We start from the raw sequence: 18,484 nt of genomic DNA on the forward strand, positions 1-18,484 counted from the left end.
GATTATATAAAAAGACAGAACGCCGCTACCGCTAATTAGAAAAATACTAAATAGACTATTTAATACCTCTATCTTTACGAAGCTAGACCTTAAAAACGCGTATTACCGTATATATATAACCGAGGGCGATAAGTAAAAGACGGCTTTTCGTACTAAATACGGGCAGTTCGAGTACCTAGTCGTACCTTTCGGGCTAACTAACGCGCCCGCGACTTTCTAAGCGCATATTAATAACGTTCTAAGCGGCCTAGTTAATACCGTCTATATCGTATACCTAGATAATATCCTAATATATAGTAACGACTACGTAGCGTATAAAGAGCACGTACGTAGCGTATTATAAAGACTACGGTAATAGAACTTATATCTAAACGGTAGTAAATGCGAGTTCTATATATTATATATAGGATTCCTAAGGTATATCGTATTTAACGAAGGTATAAAAATAGAACCCGCGCGTACCAAAGCTATAGCGAATTAGCTACTTTTAAAGAGCGTTAAAAATATATAGACGTTCTTTAAATTTATAAGGTTCTACTATAAATTTATTAATAACTACGCTAAGATAACGGCACCTCTAATAGACTTACTAAGGAAGGCAAAACCGGGATAATTAAAGCTACTAATACTAGCCGTAGAGTCGTTTAAGAAGCTACTAATAGCATTTACTAACGCGCTAATATTACGACATTTCGACCCTACCCTACCTATATAGTTATAAACAGACGCTTCGGCTCGAGCTATCGGCTCAGTAATTACGTAATTATTTAAGGGCAATTAGCACCTAATTACTTATAAGTCGAGGAAATTAATAAATACGGAGAGCCGCTATAGTATAAGAGACGTAGAGCTACTAGCTATTATAAACGTACTAAGGAACTAGTAATACTACCTCGCTTATAACCGAGATTAAGTCGTAGTATTTATAGATTATTTTAACTTATAGTTCCTAAATATAAAAAAGAGACTAAATAGGAGATAGCTGCGCTAGCTAGATAAATTCGTAGCGTTTAATATCGAGATTAGGTTTAAGCTAGGTATAAAGAACCTAGTAAATAGACTATTATAAAGACCTAACTATAGTAAAAGTAGTAATAATAGCGGAGCGGAGGAGCTATTATTAAAAATAAAAGAAAACCTCTATAACGCTAGAAATATATAAGAGCCCCTTAGAGTCGTAATAATAAGGTATACGAGGACGAGCCGCGGGAGTAGCTCCTAAGTAAAAGGGATAATAAGTATTCTAAAAGCAGAACTAGTAGTAGTATAAAAAAGTAAGCGAAAGAGGTTAGGAGCTCCGGCTCGAGGGAACTCTAAGGAGTACTTCGAGAGGTATAACGGGGCTACGAGCCTAGGGCGTTAGAGTTATAGTATAGTACTTAGAGAGCTACTTAAACTTATTATTAGAACTATAAATCGCGAGCTACTCGTTCTATAGGACTCTAATATAATAAAAATACCCGAAATAGTATTTAGTAAGGAGGGGTTATTAATAAGAAGTTAACTACGGGCTGCTTAATAAGAGGACGCTTTTATAAGGGATAGGTAGTAAATTAAAAAGAACTAACGGCCTCGCTTAGCTAAAAAGAAGTAACGATAGAGCTAGGTATACGACTCTAAAGGGCTACTATACTATAACGGCCGCGCCTACGTACCGCTATATAAGGGGCTAAAGAGGGAGGTTATTAAAGTATATTACGATATGCCCACGGCGGGATATTATAATATAAAGCGGACGATAGCGCTACTAAAACGCTACTATTACTAAGATAGAGTAAGTAGGGATATAAAAAGTTATATTAATACTTATATAATATACTAGCGGACGAAGCCTTATTACTATAAGCCGTATAGCTTATTACGCCCCCTACCTACCCCGGTTAGGCTATAGTAAGAAATATCGCTAGACTTTATTATAAGCTTATTTATATTAACTATACTAATCGGGAGGCGCCCCTACGACGTAGTACTCGTTATAATAAACCGATTAACGAAGTATAGCGTCTATATCGCTACGAGGACGACCCTTATAACCTAAAGATTCGCAGACCTCCTATTTATAAAGATCTTTACTAAGTTTAGAATACCTAAAAAGATCGTCTCTAATAGGGGGTCGTTATTTATAAATAAGTTTTAAACTTATTTTTACTACTTTTTAATAATAAAGAGGTATCTTAGTACCGCGTTCTATTTATAAACGGACGGTTAGATAGAACGGTAGAACTAATATTTAGAGTAATACCTTTACTACTTTTATACCTAGGACTAATCGGATTAGGCATAGCGTTTTTACTTAGCCGAGTTTATATATAATAACGCTTAGTACTTAGCAATCCGTAAAGCGCTTATTAAGGCCCTACTCGGGTTCCTACTTACGTACTTTATATCGATCTTAACGGGGACTCGAGATAGTATATAAAATATCTTAGCTAAGGAGCGTGCGGCCTAACTACGAGCTAACTAAAAAGCTCTACGACCCCTTATATAAAAAGTACGCGAGACGTATAAATAATAAGCTAATAAAGCTAAAATAGATATATCGTATAAAGTAAATAACTAAGTACTACTATTAAAAAAGAACATTAAGAAGTAGCGTCCTAGCTAGAAGTTAGCTAATAAGTATCTAGGCCTATTCGAAGTTAAATTAATAATTAGAACGGCGGGGGTCGCTTACTAACTAAACGTACCGACGTAGTATAAAATATATAATATGTTCTATATATCCTTATTTAAGCCGTATTAACACCGCGAGGAAGCCCCTTAGAAGCCCTTACCTATCGGGGATATAAATAAGGAGCTACTTTACGAAGTAAAAAATATTATATAATACAGAGGGCTAAAAAGGAGGCGATAATACCTAATCTAGTAAAAGGGATATAGTAGCGACGAAGATATATAAGAGCTAGCTAAGCATATCGAAGACGTAGCGTTAATTAGTATATATAAAGAACGAGTTTTAATTAAGTAGCGCGCCCTAGCTCTTAAAGAGCCTAATAACGTAGCGAACTAGTTACTAACGACGAAAAAAAGGGGCTACGTAGCTATAACTAAGTAGTATAAACGCGCTAATTACTAACCGTTTCCCTAATCCTTACGACGCGCAAAAGGACCGCCCTTATTTATAAAGGGACCGCCCTTATATATAAAAGGGCCGCCCTAGCTATTATCCTAGGGGTCGTTATAAAAGAAATAATCTCCTTATTATTAGCGAATTTATAAATAATTAGCTACGAACATAGAGCGCAAGCGGGGCGACTATATACTAGCTAGAATATTATTAAAGCGGCGTACTTCGTTATAAATAGTATAAAATAGCGTAATTATAGCGTCGTTGCGGGACGAAAATGTAGCGCAAAAGGAGCTCGTAACTATCTTATCGTTATTACTATTAATAACGGGAGTTAAGTAGGCCTCCTTATTAACGCGCTTAAGTACCCTCTACGCATTATTAGTAACGATTTAGTAAGTTTACTAGAGCTATAAAGTAATATTAGCAACCTGAGTAATAATAATAATAGAGCGATAATAGAGTAATAAACCTCCGAATTATAAACGTCGCCGTTAAAAATAAGTATAGTACTCTAAAGGGTTCGTACTGCAAATTCCGCGGACTTAAGGACCTAAAACGCTATTAATATAATACTTAAGAAAAGCGATAAAGTAGTAATAGCGCTAAGCGCTTACCGTATCTTTATAAAAATAGTTCTATACGGTATACTTAATATAACGCACGCTAAATCTTAGAGAAGTGTTAAATAAAAGAGCGAACTAGGGGTTATAAATTACTAACTTAACTAATTATAATACTCAGCTTTTAAATCGAGCGCCTTATATATAACGTAAGTAGGGTAAGGGAGCGGGCGTACCTAGCTAACCCCGATCTTCTTAGCGTTCGCCTTTTTCTTCTTTTTAATAAAAGTCTATAATAGTTAGTATAAGTAGTATATAAATAGCGATATACGTACGAGGTTAGGGTAAGTAAAGGGGATATCGGGCTTTTTAAGTAGACCGCTATTGCGGCCGCTACTAAGTATACCCATAGCACTAACGACCGTTCTATTATTAATAATAATAACGCCGCAATTAGGGGCTATAGTTATATTAAAACGAGTTAGTAATAACTACGGAACGACTTTAAAAAAGACTTACTTAGGTACGGGGAGTATACGAGAATAGGGATCTAAGAGATATTCGTTAATTATAATATTTACGTAACGAGGGAGCAGCGCAGACGCTAATAAAAACAAAAGACTATATATAAAAAGGATAACTATAAATAAAAAAAAAAAGAAAAAGAATTTGGAATTATAATAGCTTAAAAGGGGGTTAATATTAGTAAATAAAAATAGGGCGACGACTGCCTAAGTACCGGCGGTCGTAAGGATGGCTTATAAGTAAGAGCGACCTAGGTATAAAATTATAAAGTTATTATTTAGAATAAGGGGTCTATACTTAGGCTAACGGGTACTACTTATACCCGCCCTCGTACCGTATATTTAAGGACTTTTTAAATAAAGGATTAATATAGCGTACGCAAACCGTAAGCAGGCTTCGGGACGAAGCCTAGGGGAGGGAGCACCCTATTAAGCCTTACTAGTTAAGCCTCGTTAATTAAAAAATAGCTTAGGGGGGTATAAAGAGGGGGACTAAGTAATAAAAGAGTAGCTTAGGCATATATAAAGCGCTAGTAGTATACCTCGAGGGAAGGGTAAATTTTAGTAATTCCTCTTTTAGACCCTAATAGTAGTTAGCCTCTATGAGCTTCTTCCCTATGTCGTATACTTATTAATAGCTTTCTAAGGTGCTAAGCGAGTATAAGTAAAGCTATTAACTATCTACTAGCCGATATACCTCTAACGATAATTTTAGCCGCGTCGCCATCGAGCTCCTTAATATTAGCATACAACCAGATGAAGGCATCTTCCGCATCATTCCATACTATTAGGTAGACGTATTTAGGCGTATAGCGATAGTTTATGTTAACAACAAGCGCATTTGTACTAATAGCAATGCGAGAACAAGCTGCATCTTCGGAGGTCAAGGTACCGAAAAGAAATCCGCCTCCATAGAAATAGAGGTAGACTAGCAGAGGCCTATCACCCGCCGCCTTAAGTCAATAGGTTCGGGCTTCGAGTATTACCCCATCACGTATAGGGATTGTCCAGTCGCGTACTTGGACTTTGTCTGCCATAGGCTTCATGGCTTCCACTGCCAACTCATCGCGGACTTTATTCATAACATTCTTGCGTTCCGACAGAGAGAGGTCGGTTTGGGGAGGAGGAAGACCAGCTTCCACCGCTAGCCACTCTTCGCTGGGGCCGCCGTATCTCGAAAAGTCACACATACTTTCTTGCGTCTGTCCGTGAGAGGCTTCAAAAGAGGTACCCGATGTTGTTTGAATCGAAAATGGCTAATTGAGTTGTTCCCTCCAAGTTCTCTATGTCTGATCGCGAGCGACTAGGTTCTCAAAAGCAGAGCATAGGCCGAGGTTCGGTAAAGCCAACGCAATTAGTAATGATGAGGAGGGGCAATGAGCCTCAAGACTAATTTAGCCTCATAATAAGGACAGCGTGCCGAGGTTCTGCGGGGAAATAAGACCAACCATGCGCCTCATGTTTGCTGATTAGGGTCCCGTCATGCTGAGATTCGGCTTTGGGTAAAACCGGCAATGCACTAGGTCTCCTGCCAGCGGCTCAGCGAACAATACCTGATTACCGGGCAGGGCGTGCCGTTCTGGAATGTGCGCCATGCTTGGTGCTCATTCGCCTGGTAGCCGCTAATTACCACAACCCACGGGGCATTGTCAAGCTGAGTGAACCTTTCGGCAACATGCCCACCCTCTAATGCAGTCATTACATGGGTCCTTGTTGTTCTAGTGCAACCCCGCCGAAATCATGCTGCCCGGGTTTCCCCAAACGAGTTATCCGCGTTGCCGGTCCAGCTACTGTCGCGTAATACTACACGGGAACTTAGAGGTCAAACTCTTGTTAAGCTATTTTATATGAGATGTTGGGTAGATGTAGTATAATCGTGAGTCACGCGATAGTTTGTTATATCCAACAGTCACTCAATTCTTTGCCGAACAACGCATCATACACCACAGCCATGTCAGAAATTCCTAGCGAACCACCATCCCGATCCCTCAAAGGCAAGGTGGCCATTGTCACTGGAGCTGGGTGTGCAGGAGATGGCATTGGAAACGGGCGTGCCATTTCTATTCTCCTGGCCGATGACGGCTGTCATGTTGTTTGCGTCGATAGAGACCTGTCATGGGCGCGCAAAACCTGCGACTTGGTAGCTGCGAAACCTGGGAGAGGCGAAGCTCTGGCTGTTCAAGGGGATGTGACTTCTTCCACAGATTGCGAAATCATCGTTCAAACGGCATTGGAGAAATTTGGTCGGGTTGATATTCTAGTCAACAACGTTGGAATTGCTGGAGCCGCAGGTACCGCAGTCGAGGTGGACATGAAACAATGGGCAACGGGTCTCGATGTCAACGTTTCCAGCATGGTTCTCATGGCGAAGTATGCCATCCCAGCTATGCTCAAAAATGACGGAGAAAGCAAAGGTGCAATTGTCAACATGGGCAGCGTCGCTGGCCTGAAGGGAGGCACCCCGCACCTTTTATATCCGACGAGCAAAGGCGCAATTGTCAACATGACGCGAGCAATGGCGGCACACCATGCGAAAGATGGAATTCGCGTGAACTGCGTCTGCCCCGGGGTGAGTCTTCATCTTCATACCTTATACTCTCACCCAAGAACATGACAAAGCTAACGACGCGGCGTGTTCTATTGGGTGTACAGATGTTGTATACACCCATGATGTACGCTGGTGGAATGAGTGAGGAAGCCAGAGCTGCAAGGAAGGGAAGGAGCCTGCTAGGAACGGAAGGGAACGGCTGGGATGCTGCTTGTGCGGTTGTCTTTCTGGCCAGTAATCATGCAAGATGGATGACTGGTGTGATTCTACCAGTCGACGCCGGCACTACTGCAGCTGTTGGAATTGGGATGACCAAGGCTGCTAGTGTGAACGGCTAGTAAATGTGGACTTCTCAATACTTGAATGGACTTCAAAAATCAAATGGAATTACTGAAGTCTTGGGGAAATCATAAGGTATCAATGTTTGACTCAACTCCCAAGAGTTGAAAGATGCAATTCGTGTGGTGGATCATTCGTGCATCAAAGCAACTCTGGCTTTGATTTCCCCTCTTTCCAAGCGTTCCAAGACATCGGGAAAGTCACTCAATTTCGCCGTCTCAACTCTGGGCCTAATGTTGCCTTTGGCAATGAGTTGCAAAACTTCCCTCAGGTCCTTTACCTGACCTCCATAAGAGAAGATGTAGCTGAGTCGCTTCCTGGTTCCAATCTTCATATGTATGGTGTTTTCGGTGTCGAGACTACCAATGCATAGCAGCTTCCCACCTCGACGAACTAAAGCTTCGTGTGAGACAGATTTCCCGAGTTAGGTGAATCGTTAAGATGTGGTTTTTCTTACCTATCTGCTGAGCATCCTCAAAGGTCTGATGAGTGCCGACAAAATCGAGGACGGTGTCGATTTTACCGGTCAATCCTTGTTCAATGACAAATTCTTGAACCTTCTTCCCTGGCGGAACCAAGTCTGCCCGAGGGACCCCAATGGCGGCAGCCTCTTCGAGCAGACTTTCTCTGATATCAGAGACAATGACTCTTGCCCCAATGTTCAGGACAATTTGAAGAGCATTGAATCCCAGGCCTCTCAGGCCGAATAGAAAAACGGTCTCATCTGCTTTGACTTCGCCTCTTCGATGAACAGCGTGGTAAGCGGTGGTAACGGCGTCAGTGGCCACCGCAGCCTCAGCGGGTGAGACTCCTTGAGGAACATGTGCAAGTCCACGGACATCGATAGCCGCGTACGGAGCATAGAATCCATCCTGACCGATGCCGGAATGATGGCCAACTTCGCATATCTGAGCTAAGTCCCGCGAACATTCATCGCAGTGGGAAGCGCCACATCCTGGAACAGCGTTCAAAGCCACAATGTCGCCCTGCCCATATTAAGTATTGGGATGCAATGATTGTGAAAAACCTTCATTGATGCTTACCACTTTGAATTCTGAGTCAAGAACCTGATCTCCAAGCTTGATGATTTGACCGCACCCCTCGTGGCCCTGGTATGAAATTAGAAAGACGTAGAATTAGACGACAAGTGACTTGGACCGTCTTACAAGAATGAATTTATCCTGAAACCAGCCGGGCTGCTTTTCGATGGTGAGAAGCGAGTGGTCACTACGACAGACTATGGTTGTTATGGAGTGAGTCACCATGATCAACAGCTATCCAATTGTTATGAGCTTACCCCCGGAGGCGAGCATCTTGCACAATACGCCCGTCGGCGAGGGCATGGGTACGGGTACCTCTTCCAAAACCTAATTTTGCACATTCAAATCATTAGCTCTGAGGTCTAGATCTAGTGTTTCCAGTACACGCACAGGATTTGGATTGCCCTTGTGCTTTCTCCAAGCAAACATAGTCGCGGGAATCTGCATGGCTATGGGCTTGCTTGTAGTGAATATCGAAAGCTAATGCCGTGATTCGATACTTGAGATTGTTCTGCAACGATGATGTCGAATTAAGTATTTGAGTATGACATGTTTGCACTCTGGCAGGGTTCATCTGGGTTCCTCTCCACCCAGACCACCAACGCTGTGACCGGCTTACTCATATAGGCATAGCCGAAGTTTGCCGACAGACTACCTTTGGTCACCAAGTGCCTAAGCAGCAGGCTAGTGAGTGAAAACGAGAGAAATTGGAATGAGGATGAGAAGTTCACACGTTCCTGATGTCTCGAAGGTACTCTATTCATCACGGTTCCGACACTAACGAAACTTGTCATCTAATCTGAAACCCTCAGCAAGATGTCTCCCAAACAAACCTGACCCTTTGGTTCACTCATAGCTTTGCTGCACGCCGCTGCTTCTCACGGTCTCTCAACAACCGTCTTAGTATCTTGCCCGAAGGAGACTTGGGAATCGCATCCACAAACTCGATGCCTCCCTTGATCCATTTGTGGGGAGCTTTCCTGGCCTGCACGTACTCCTGGATACCCTTCTCGGAACATGGCCCCGACTTGACAATGTAAGCCTTTGGGACTTCGCCGGCACGATCATCCGGCACAGAAATGACGGCACAATCCGCCACGCTTGAATGGCCCAATAGGCACGCCTCTAGTTCAGCCGGAGCAACTTGATGACCCTAGATGGCTTTAGTCAGTGACCGCAAATACTGATTGAATGTTCGAAGCTCGTACCTTGACTTTGATGAGTTCTTTGATTCGGTCCACGATCCAGAGGTGCTCCTTTCCGCTGGGTGCCTTCCGCATTTCCCCGACGTCTCCTGTCTTGATGAAGCGACCATTCTCCGTGTGAACGAAAGTGTCGCGATTTGCAGACTCGTTATTCAGGTAGCCGAGCACAACACTTGGCGATTTCACCCACACCTCGCCCGGCTCGTTGTATGTGTCCACCCGCTTGCCGTCCGGGTCAACGAGCATGATCTCAAAGCCTGGCAAAATCAGGCCGGAACTGCCAACGACAATGTCCCTAGGCGTACCGGAAGTGACAACGACGCATGTTTCTGTCATGCCATATCCGAGAGTTATCTTCCAGGAGGGATACGCGGAGAGCAATGCATTAGTTGCCTCCAGCCCTAACGGTGCCGCCCCGACCCACACCCGCTTGACGGAGGAAAGATCGTATTTCTTTAGTGTTTCAAGATTGTTGATCATTGCGATAACCAACGGCGGAACGAGATAGAGGGTGTTAATTTTGAAATACTCTATTGTGCGGAGGTATGTGTTCAAGTCGAACTTTGGTAGCACGATTACCGAGTCGCCCCTATATGTTGAGGCGTGACATATAATGATCAGGCTGTAGATGTGGGATTGAGGTAGAAGGCCAAGTCCAATGTCGCGATACGCCGGAGCAATGGCGTCTCGGTCTGCTTGATCAAAAAGTGACAATTGGATAATGTTGGCAATGACATTTTTGTGTGAGATCATGACCGCTTTCTGTTAAGTAGCATCAGTACGCAAGTTCAACAAGGAGACAGATCTTTGGAGGCATCACTCACCGGTAGACCAGAGGTACCACTGGAGTAGCAGAGAAATGCTGTCTGTCTTTGTCCTTGACCACGATTCCACTTGATTGGCTCAAGTTGTGGCAAAGTTTGGCCTCGAAGAATAAGCTCAGCGACCGTTTCGTACTGTTCGAACTTCGCCTCCTGCTGGCCAGGCATGTCGCAGAGGTAGATGCAGCACTCTGGAATACCGGCAGCTTTAGCAGCTTTCAGTGCGACGGGCAGAAGAGACTGAACGGTGAAGAGCGCTTTGCACTTTGATGTCACGAGTTGATGTGTGAGCTCTTCTGCATTGTACATCGCGTTTGCAGGGGAAGAGATGCCATTCAAGCGATGGACGGCCCAGGATAATCCCATTATGTCCACCTGTTTTGCAGAAGAACGTCAGTACGCGCGTCATCTTTAGAAATCTTGAATTTCCAATCATCATAGAACTTACAGTGTTGAGAGCAAATATGCCGACCACCTTGTCGAACTCACTGCCCTGATTGACACTCCATCCGAATTCCTGAGCCAATGATCTCGCAAGGGCCTCAACACGACCTTTCTGTTCCTGGGCCGAGATACTGCTACCACTCAGTCCACAAGTATAGGGATCAAGAGATGTCGCAACGGGGTGCCGTCCATACTGCTCATCAAACATGAAATCGCAGAGGGGCACTGTGTCGGGAATGCTTGGGAGTTGGGGAAGAGATTGGTCAGGGACGAACAACATTGTGGCGGCGGGCTTCTTGGGCGTTTCTGAACCGATTCACTTAACCACCGAGAGCCACCAAACTGAATCACGAAAGGCTCGAGTTCTGAGAATCCTTTCATTTATTAATAAGCAGTCGTTTATCCGGTGAGAGCTGTCTCTGACATGGAAATTGGCAATTGACCGCGAGGTTCGACTCTCTGCTAATCCCAATTGGGATTGCCGATAACCCCACGACACGCAGTACCCCCGCGGGCCGTCTCGGGGTTGGTAAACAGTACTTGGCTCGGGAGCCCATCCTTTCCAATAGCCCCACTAGAGTAGGCTCGGCTCCAGGCAAACAGGCACGGTTCACCCAGCTCATGCACGCTGGAATTGAGCCAACAATACTGGCTGTCCTGGCTACTTTCCGACATTGCGATCTTGCTGGCCACGTGGAGGCATGAGATCTAGCCCCAAGATCTAGGTAGTTGTATTTTAATAATGAAGTTCGCAGCCTACCTAGTACACCGGGCCAACAGCCGGCTCCGACGTCGGGATCGACTGGCACTGACTTCTATACCCACCTCTATCCGGATCAGTTACCGGTTTCGAGAGACAATATCGTAGTCGATCGTTGTTGAAATCGGATCTTGGGAATCTTCCTTTGTCAGGAAAGTGTGCAGCTCGTTACACACCAGCGCCGCTTCGAAAGTCCGTTGGATAGAAGATTCAGCGGTAGAGCTCACCACGACGGCTAACAATACCCAAATAGATTCTGACAAGCAGACTATTTCACCAAGGCAGTACGAGCGACTTCACATTCAGCAAGAAAGAATGCCATGCATTGAGGCGCCAAACGCCTTGAGGTTCTTTGCATCCTACAGCCTCTCGAGCATGCTCCAGCGTCAGGTAGCAGGGACTCTTCCCGGTTCCGGGCATAGTTCAGAACGTTATCAATGCGGAGATTGCCATTGATATGTAGCAGTACTATCAGCAGAATGGCAGTCACCCTGCAAGCGCCTCGCAAGACATTCAGGAGTGTTGCCTGTTGGTAGAGATGTAAATTCGTTACAAAGACATCAACATAAGGGGGACTGTGCCAGAGTGACAGACTGGAAGGGCTCCGTACCTAGGTAGTCTCAGAGAGGCTAGATTCTTGGCCAAGCTTTTGCGGCGGGTCTGCATCAATCCAGAAGCGGCTAGTTTTATGGCCAAGACTTTAGCCGAGAGCGCTAGCACTTGGCATCTGGGGAACTGCGAATTCATCCACTTCCCGGCCCATATGTTCACCCATTCGTGTGCGTTCTGAGAACTCGAAATGCACCTCTGCTTATCACCTCGATAGATGCAAACGATAACCTCATTAATGAATACTCTTGTCAGTGAGTATCCGCCTTTTTGTCAAGTACTTGCGTTGGCAAACCGGTGTCGAAGTAGCACATGGGGGTTGTGGGGTAGCATGAAGTGAGTTAGACGAAGACTTATTTGCTTCTCTTGATTCGCAACTATTTCAACATGTTTACAGATAACAGCGTAAGTACAAAGGTTCAGTCTCTCTTTGTGTTGGGCTCAGCCGTGACTTCGGGCTGATGCTCAGCCGTGCCATATATGACCCGTCCAGCAATGTCTTCAACTTGCAAATACGTCTGCCTTCCTTTGATGAACCAAAAGCTAATGCTGAATAAGAGGATAATTCCAAAGACAGCGATAGCATAGTTCATGTCAGCGATAGCTGGGTTGGGCTCGGCGGGGAAAAAGAAGAAAACAGTCGTAACCAAGCAATAAACAATCGAAACCCAATTGATGACAGCCCCATATCGACCAAGACGGAATTCCGCTGGGGGCAATTTGTTTCTCCCAACCAGAAGAAGCGTGAGTATGGGAATAGCGTAGGATATCGTAAGGGCAATGGTACTGACGCCGACGATGGCCTCCAGAACTGTGTTGGAGAAGGTGTAAAGTAGACCGACGAGACCGATGATGATTCCTTGTAGCCCAAGCGCGCGAACTGGTGCCTTCCAAGTTTCGTCCACATGGGAGAAGTAGGGACTCCACGGGATTCCTCCGTCGCGCGCAAAACTCCATGTGAGTCTGGACGCTGTCGTCAAGACAGTGACTCCCTGGCCCAAGCCATTGATGATGAAAAGAGCAATAAGGACGGCTGCCCCTTGCAGCCCAACCGTGCTTTTGACAAGATCCATAAAGGGGAGGCCTGTTGTCGGGTCGAGGACCTGTTCGAGGTCTTGGATGGAAAAGAGACAGACAACCATGAACAAGAATCCAGTACCCGCACCACAAATAATAGATAACCAGATGACCCGGGGGATGTTCTTTCGTGGTGCAGGTATCTCCTCTACGAGATGGATGGCGGCGTCGAAAGCCGTGAGTCCGTAGGCGCTCTGGACGAGGCCCATGAACCACACGATACCATCGCCCCATCCCGTGCGATTAATCCACGCTCCGAACACAAACGATGCGGGTTGGAAATGGAGTCCGTCCCTGGTCCCAACCGATATGAGTAGGGCAAGTCCGAAAACAAAAAATAACCCGGCAAACGTGATCCCAACAAAGTTGTTAAAAATGGGGAGAATCTTGTCCCTTCGACAAGAAATCATATTCAAGAGAGTCAGGAGTATTGTCGTGCCAAGGTAAACCAGAAACTGAACCCAGCCAGTTTGAGGTGCCGTCGAAGTTTCGTCGAAAAGCAAGTTCATTCCCAAGATGAACTCGGTCATAAACGCTACGGTGGAAGCTGACAAAGTCCACCATCCAAAGGTATTGATCCAGGCGCAGAGGTACGACAAAAAGCGACCAGCTGAGGTAGGCCATAACCGTGAGACCCAGTATGCCTGACCCATAGCCGTTGGCATACTGCTGCACATCTCTCCTAGGGAAACGCCGATGCAAGTATTGCAAAAAGTGACCAAACACAGGCCCCAGAGGATGGTTATCGGACCACCGTTGGTGAGGCCGCTGGCCAGGCTTTGTGCAAAGACTGACCAGGTGCCTAGAACGACAAAGGCGAGCGACAACATGCTCCACGTGTCGAATTTGCGACTGAGAGCTTGCGAATGACCAAGTTCGGCGAGATCTACTGCATCTTGAGCTGCCTGATGCGACATCGTTGAGGGCTTCAACGTGGGACCTTGCTCAGCATCCATATCGATCGCGTGGACAGGGACGCTCGTGAGGCTTTGAACAACAGAGGTAGAAGCAGGGGAAAAGCTTGGTTGAAAAGATGAGAGTGTGACATTCTCTTGTGGTAGTTGGTTGGCGTGTCTCGGCCAATACCCTCTTTCACGGCAGTGCACTACTTCTTATAATTATTTCCCCTCATCCTGATGTCGGATCTTCCCCTTTTGGAGTCGATAACACTCGGAGTGAGTGATTAGTGTTGGCATATAATAACAACCTAATCTTTTTGGGGCCGGAGATACGCATCATCCGGGTAGATTCATCTACTGAGGAGTGGTCGACTCGTTATGCCGGTAACTCATGGTTCTCTCGCCCCCACCAGCCGGGCCGGTCCCACTAGTCATCAACGACAACGAGTCTAACAACATCCCTTGTCCCGGTCATCCCCGCGTGCGTCAGAGATCTGGATCGTAAAGCTGATACCCATCTGACCAAAGCTTGAACGGGCCGGCGAGCAAAAGCCCCAGTGGACTTCGTAGATGGCACGACATTTTACGTAAATACCATTCGTCAGTCGAGTGACCATGAGTATAAGTATAGCCGTTGTCTCTCAATTCTAAGACGGCGTTAGAAGCCTGTGTTCGCCCCCCTGTGCTTTTATACGATATTTTCGTCAACATGATCAAAGACACAACTTCTCTTCCTGGTTACACAATCTTCCATCATGAAGAAGGCGACCAAGCTCCTGACTTGTCTAAGCAAGCAGTGATGCATCCTCTTGGTATGCCAAAGTCTTGATTTCTGACGTACGGCAATGCCTGCGTACCTGAGACGGTTGCTGGCAGGTTCAATTGCGATATTGTGAAGCTAATGTAATATTCCAGATCCGCTGTCAATCGACGAATTACGAGTTGCTGCCAGGCTCATCCGTGAGCACAGAAACGCTAGTTCGGTCAAATTCAATTGTCTAACTCTACGTGAACCTACCAAGAGCGAGTATGCAGAGTTCCGTGCAGGGCGAGGGCCGCGACCCGAACGGCGTGCCTTTGCTATCATACTGGCAGAGCGTGGTTCGAGCAAGGTTGCCGAGGTCATTGTCAATCTGGCCAAAGGCGAGGTTGAGACCTGGAAAGCAGTATCGGAGGTCGCACCGACCCTGACTCTTGAAGACCTCGACGTTACGGAACGAGTTGCCCGGCTGAACCCCAAAATCATTGAGGTTTGCCGTGAGATTGGCATTACCGATATGTCCAAAGTGTTCTTCGACGCCTGGGCCATTGGATTCGACCACCGTTGGGGGTTTGAACGGCGTCTGCAGCAAGGTCTGCCCTACTACCGAAAGTCATCAATGGACAACCAGTACGCACACCCCTTGGACTTTTCCGTGGTTGTGGACACCGAGACGGAAGAGGTCCTCGCTATTGACGTCCGACATGTCAACGGAGAACGGACCAAGGTCCCGCTGGACGAACACAACTACCTACCAGACTTTATTCAAGAGTCATACGATGGCACTAGGCTCAAGCCTATCGACATCACCCAGCCGCAAGGCGTTTCGTTTCGCATGCAGGGGAACGAGCTTTTCTGGGCGGGCTACAAGATGCATATCGGTTTCAATTACCGGGAAGGCATCGTGATCTCAGACGTGCGCATTCACGACCAACAACAACAACAAGATCGAACACTGTTCAACCGCATTAGCGTTGTCGAAATGGTTGTCCCGTACGGCAACCCTGATCCACCACACCAGCGGAAGCACGCCTTTGACGTTGGTGAATACGGCAGCGGCCTTATGACGAACTCGCTCAAGCTTGGCTGCGATTGCAAGGGCGAGATCCATTATCTCGACGCAGTCATGACGACATCCAAAGGCGAACCAGCAATGATCAAAAACGCGATTTGCATCCACGAGGAGGATAACGGACTTCTCTATAAGCATACGGACTTTCGTGATGGCAGTGTTATTTCAGCCCGTGATCGGAAGCTCGTCATTTCCCAGATCATCACGGCGGCCAATTACGAGTATGCTTTCTACCATACCTTTACTCTCGACGGCACATATAAACTCGAGATCAAGCTGACGGGCATGTTGAACACGTATTGCATGCACCCGTCCGAGTCGGCAGCTCCGTACGGCACCGAGGTTGCGTCCCGATTGAATGCCCATAATCACCAGCATATCTTCTCGTTGAGAATTGATCCCGAGATTGATGGGCGAAACAATTCAGTGCTACAAAGCGACGCGGTACCATCGGACGCGCCCGTGGGATCACAAGAAAACCCCTTTGGCAATGGTTTCTATTGCAAAAAGACACCTTTGCGTACTTCGGAGGAGGGTGCTGCAGTGTATTGCCACGAGACGAGTCGGGCGTGGGATATCATCAATCCGAATAGCATCAACCCTTCAGCCAAAAAGCCGGTTGGGTACAAAATCATCAATCCCAATTGCCCGCCTCTTCTGGCCAAACCAGGGAGCATGGTATACAAACGGGCGGCGTTTGCTCGCAAGAGTCTTTGGGTAGTGCCGTACAAAGACTACGAGCTTTTCCCGGCTGGGGACTACGTCTGCCAGTCGACGGGAGAGGAGCATCCGCATAACCAGACAATCGTGGATTGGGTGGCTCGGAACGAGTCTATCGAAAACACAGATATTGTGTGCTACATTCAATTTGGTCTCACGCACTTTCCCCGGACGGAGGACTTCCCAATTATGCCAGCAGAGCCGGTGAGCGTGATGCTGCGGGCGTCCAACTTTTTTGAGAAGAACCCAGGACTTTGGGTACCGCCGTCGTCGGTGTGTGTCGATCGGACGTCCAAGGATGCATTCTGCGCCAATGAGGGGAAGCGTGGTTGCGCTCGGTTGTGAGGAATGGTATCCGTACCCACACGTTGATACAGCGTGTGAAGACTGGGGAGAAACAAACAAGGTGGAAGACATATGGTTGAGATTGTCGTATTTGGATTTGTAGAAAAGCGCAGTGTGGATGAATGTCATTTACTCACCCGAAATTTGGTGTTTGGTGACGCTTCTAATGAGAGTCCGGTGAATCGCACAGACGGTGGATGAGAAGGGCAAGACGGAGATTGTGACAAGGGTTGCGTGATGTGACCGACAGTAAGGTATCCGTGCCGCGGGCCTTATGTCGAGTCTGTCATCCAGGCGGTCTGCAGAAGATGCACAGGCTTGGTACCTACGAAGTAGCTTACCTAGGTACCTTACCTCAGTAGGTAGTATGGTAGCCATGGTCCAATTGGCATCTTTTGCTTTGGAATTACAAGTGAAGAAGGCGGATGACGATGCTCGAGTAAAGCGATGCCGTGACGCGTTGACGTGCTTATCTTCAATGAGTTGGCATGTCAGGGGTGTATCCGTTTCTACATAGGTAGTATATGGCTGTGTCGTGACGTCCAACCCGGCCTAAGCTTGGGTGCCAATGACTCAAGTAAGATCTGAACATGTGGATCCAGTGAGATGTTCCGCAGAAGCAGCCGCAGCCTTCGCTGAGGTATTGACGGTGGGAGATTGCATGAGAAGATGATGAGGGGGACGACTCAATTGCTTTACATGTGCTTGAACTTCTCTTACTATGTAGGTATTCGTGGACCGTACCTACCTAAGTAAGCAGGTAAGGTACCATGCGATGTACGAAGGGGAGACCCCTCATGCCCAAGACAAGGTAAAATAGCTTCATACCTGAGGCAGCAGATATTTCCCCTCTTCTCCATTGGATTCTGCCATCTTCTCCCCTCCGAGGCAGAAGCATTGAGGGAAGGTAGTCAGCAAGCACCTTCCCAAGCTGTACGGAGTAAGTACGGATTCAGACACAATGTGTTTGTTTATATCTACTACGTAATAGAAGGTATCTATACGGGACACACATTGTTTCTCTTCGCCGCCGCCATGTGCCAGTACCACCTGGAAAAAAAAAAAAAAAAAAAAAAAAAAAAAACTTTGCGCCCAACGGTAAAGAAACAGCAGTACGGAGTAATTAGCAGCCATTGAGAGGCCCCCACGTCTTTGGCAGGAAAATCCTTGACGGGCTCGTTGATCAATGGTCACACAATGACAGGTCCCTGAGCGCCCAAAGTGTGACCTCAGGCCATGCAGAGGTATCTTTGTGCACTGTGGCCTGCTAGATAGTACATCCATGGGGATGCCGCCACTACACCCAATTAGAATAGCTTGAGTGGGCCCAACGGCCGGGCTGCCAATAATTTGGAGGGTCCAAAGCAGGGGTCCAGCCACTTAGAAAGCAGGTCGCTCATTTCTATCACCACATGAACGAGTGAAGCAGCAGGTGCAAAACCAGTGACCCACGATAACGGCCCAAAAAAATACAGAAAGAGCGATTGCCATGTAGAAAAAAAAAAGAGCACCCTGGCCAGGCAGGTGCTATGCTGTGCAGAAAATCCCCTTGACCGCCTTTCTTTGTTTACCTTGCCTCACCTTTTACTGACAATTCCCTCCCGGTCCTACTATCCCGTACTCCTCCTCCTCCTACTCCTCACCGTTGCCTCACTCCCCAAGGAAACCTCGAGGAAAGTCGACTCACCGAC

At 46.5% G+C, this 18,484-nt stretch overlaps 5 protein-coding genes across 5 annotated transcripts; 2 read left to right on the top strand and 3 right to left on the bottom strand.

Moving 5' to 3' along the window:
• Window positions 1–6,105: 6,105 nt before the first annotated feature.
• CLUP02_07080 (2-(S)-hydroxypropyl-CoM dehydrogenase) lies at window positions 6,106–7,040 on the top strand (the record flags this gene model as incomplete). The annotated part of the gene is made up of 2 exons (XM_049286077.1): window positions 6,106–6,723; window positions 6,807–7,040. The coding sequence occupies 2 exons, from the start codon at window positions 6,106–6,108 to the stop codon at window positions 7,038–7,040; spliced, it is 852 nt and encodes a 283-aa protein (XP_049143220.1).
• A 131-nt stretch (window positions 7,041–7,171) lies between these two features.
• CLUP02_07081 (AMP-binding enzyme) lies at window positions 7,172–10,831 on the bottom strand (the record flags this gene model as incomplete). The annotated part of the gene is made up of 12 exons (XM_049286078.1): window positions 7,172–7,434; window positions 7,499–8,027; window positions 8,085–8,150; window positions 8,208–8,268; window positions 8,339–8,408; window positions 8,472–8,592; window positions 8,672–8,753; window positions 8,813–8,837; window positions 8,949–9,234; window positions 9,290–10,048; window positions 10,111–10,482; window positions 10,556–10,831. The coding sequence occupies 12 exons, from the start codon at window positions 10,829–10,831 to the stop codon at window positions 7,172–7,174; spliced, it is 2,910 nt and encodes a 969-aa protein (XP_049143221.1).
• A 1,508-nt stretch (window positions 10,832–12,339) lies between these two features.
• CLUP02_07082 (uncharacterized protein) lies at window positions 12,340–13,953 on the bottom strand (the record flags this gene model as incomplete). Its single annotated transcript, XM_049286079.1, has 1 exon — window positions 12,340–13,953. The coding sequence occupies one exon, from the start codon at window positions 13,951–13,953 to the stop codon at window positions 12,340–12,342; it is 1,614 nt and encodes a 537-aa protein (XP_049143222.1).
• A 652-nt stretch (window positions 13,954–14,605) lies between these two features.
• CLUP02_07083 (primary-amine oxidase) lies at window positions 14,606–16,793 on the top strand (the record flags this gene model as incomplete). Its single annotated transcript, XM_049286080.1, has 2 exons — window positions 14,606–14,708; window positions 14,812–16,793. 2 exons carry the CDS (start codon window positions 14,606–14,608, stop codon window positions 16,791–16,793), a joined length of 2,085 nt encoding a protein of 694 aa, XP_049143223.1.
• Window positions 16,794–17,615: 822 nt separating this feature from the next.
• Window positions 17,616–17,927, bottom strand: CLUP02_07084 (uncharacterized protein; the record flags this gene model as incomplete). Its single annotated transcript, XM_049286081.1, has 1 exon — window positions 17,616–17,927. The coding sequence occupies one exon, from the start codon at window positions 17,925–17,927 to the stop codon at window positions 17,616–17,618; it is 312 nt and encodes a 103-aa protein (XP_049143224.1).
• Window positions 17,928–18,484: the final 557 nt, after the last annotated feature.

The sequence above is a fragment of the Colletotrichum lupini genome, chromosome 3 (assembly GCF_023278565.1).
Source record: "Colletotrichum lupini chromosome 3, complete sequence".
Taxonomy (NCBI): Eukaryota; Fungi; Ascomycota; class Sordariomycetes; order Glomerellales; family Glomerellaceae; genus Colletotrichum; species Colletotrichum lupini.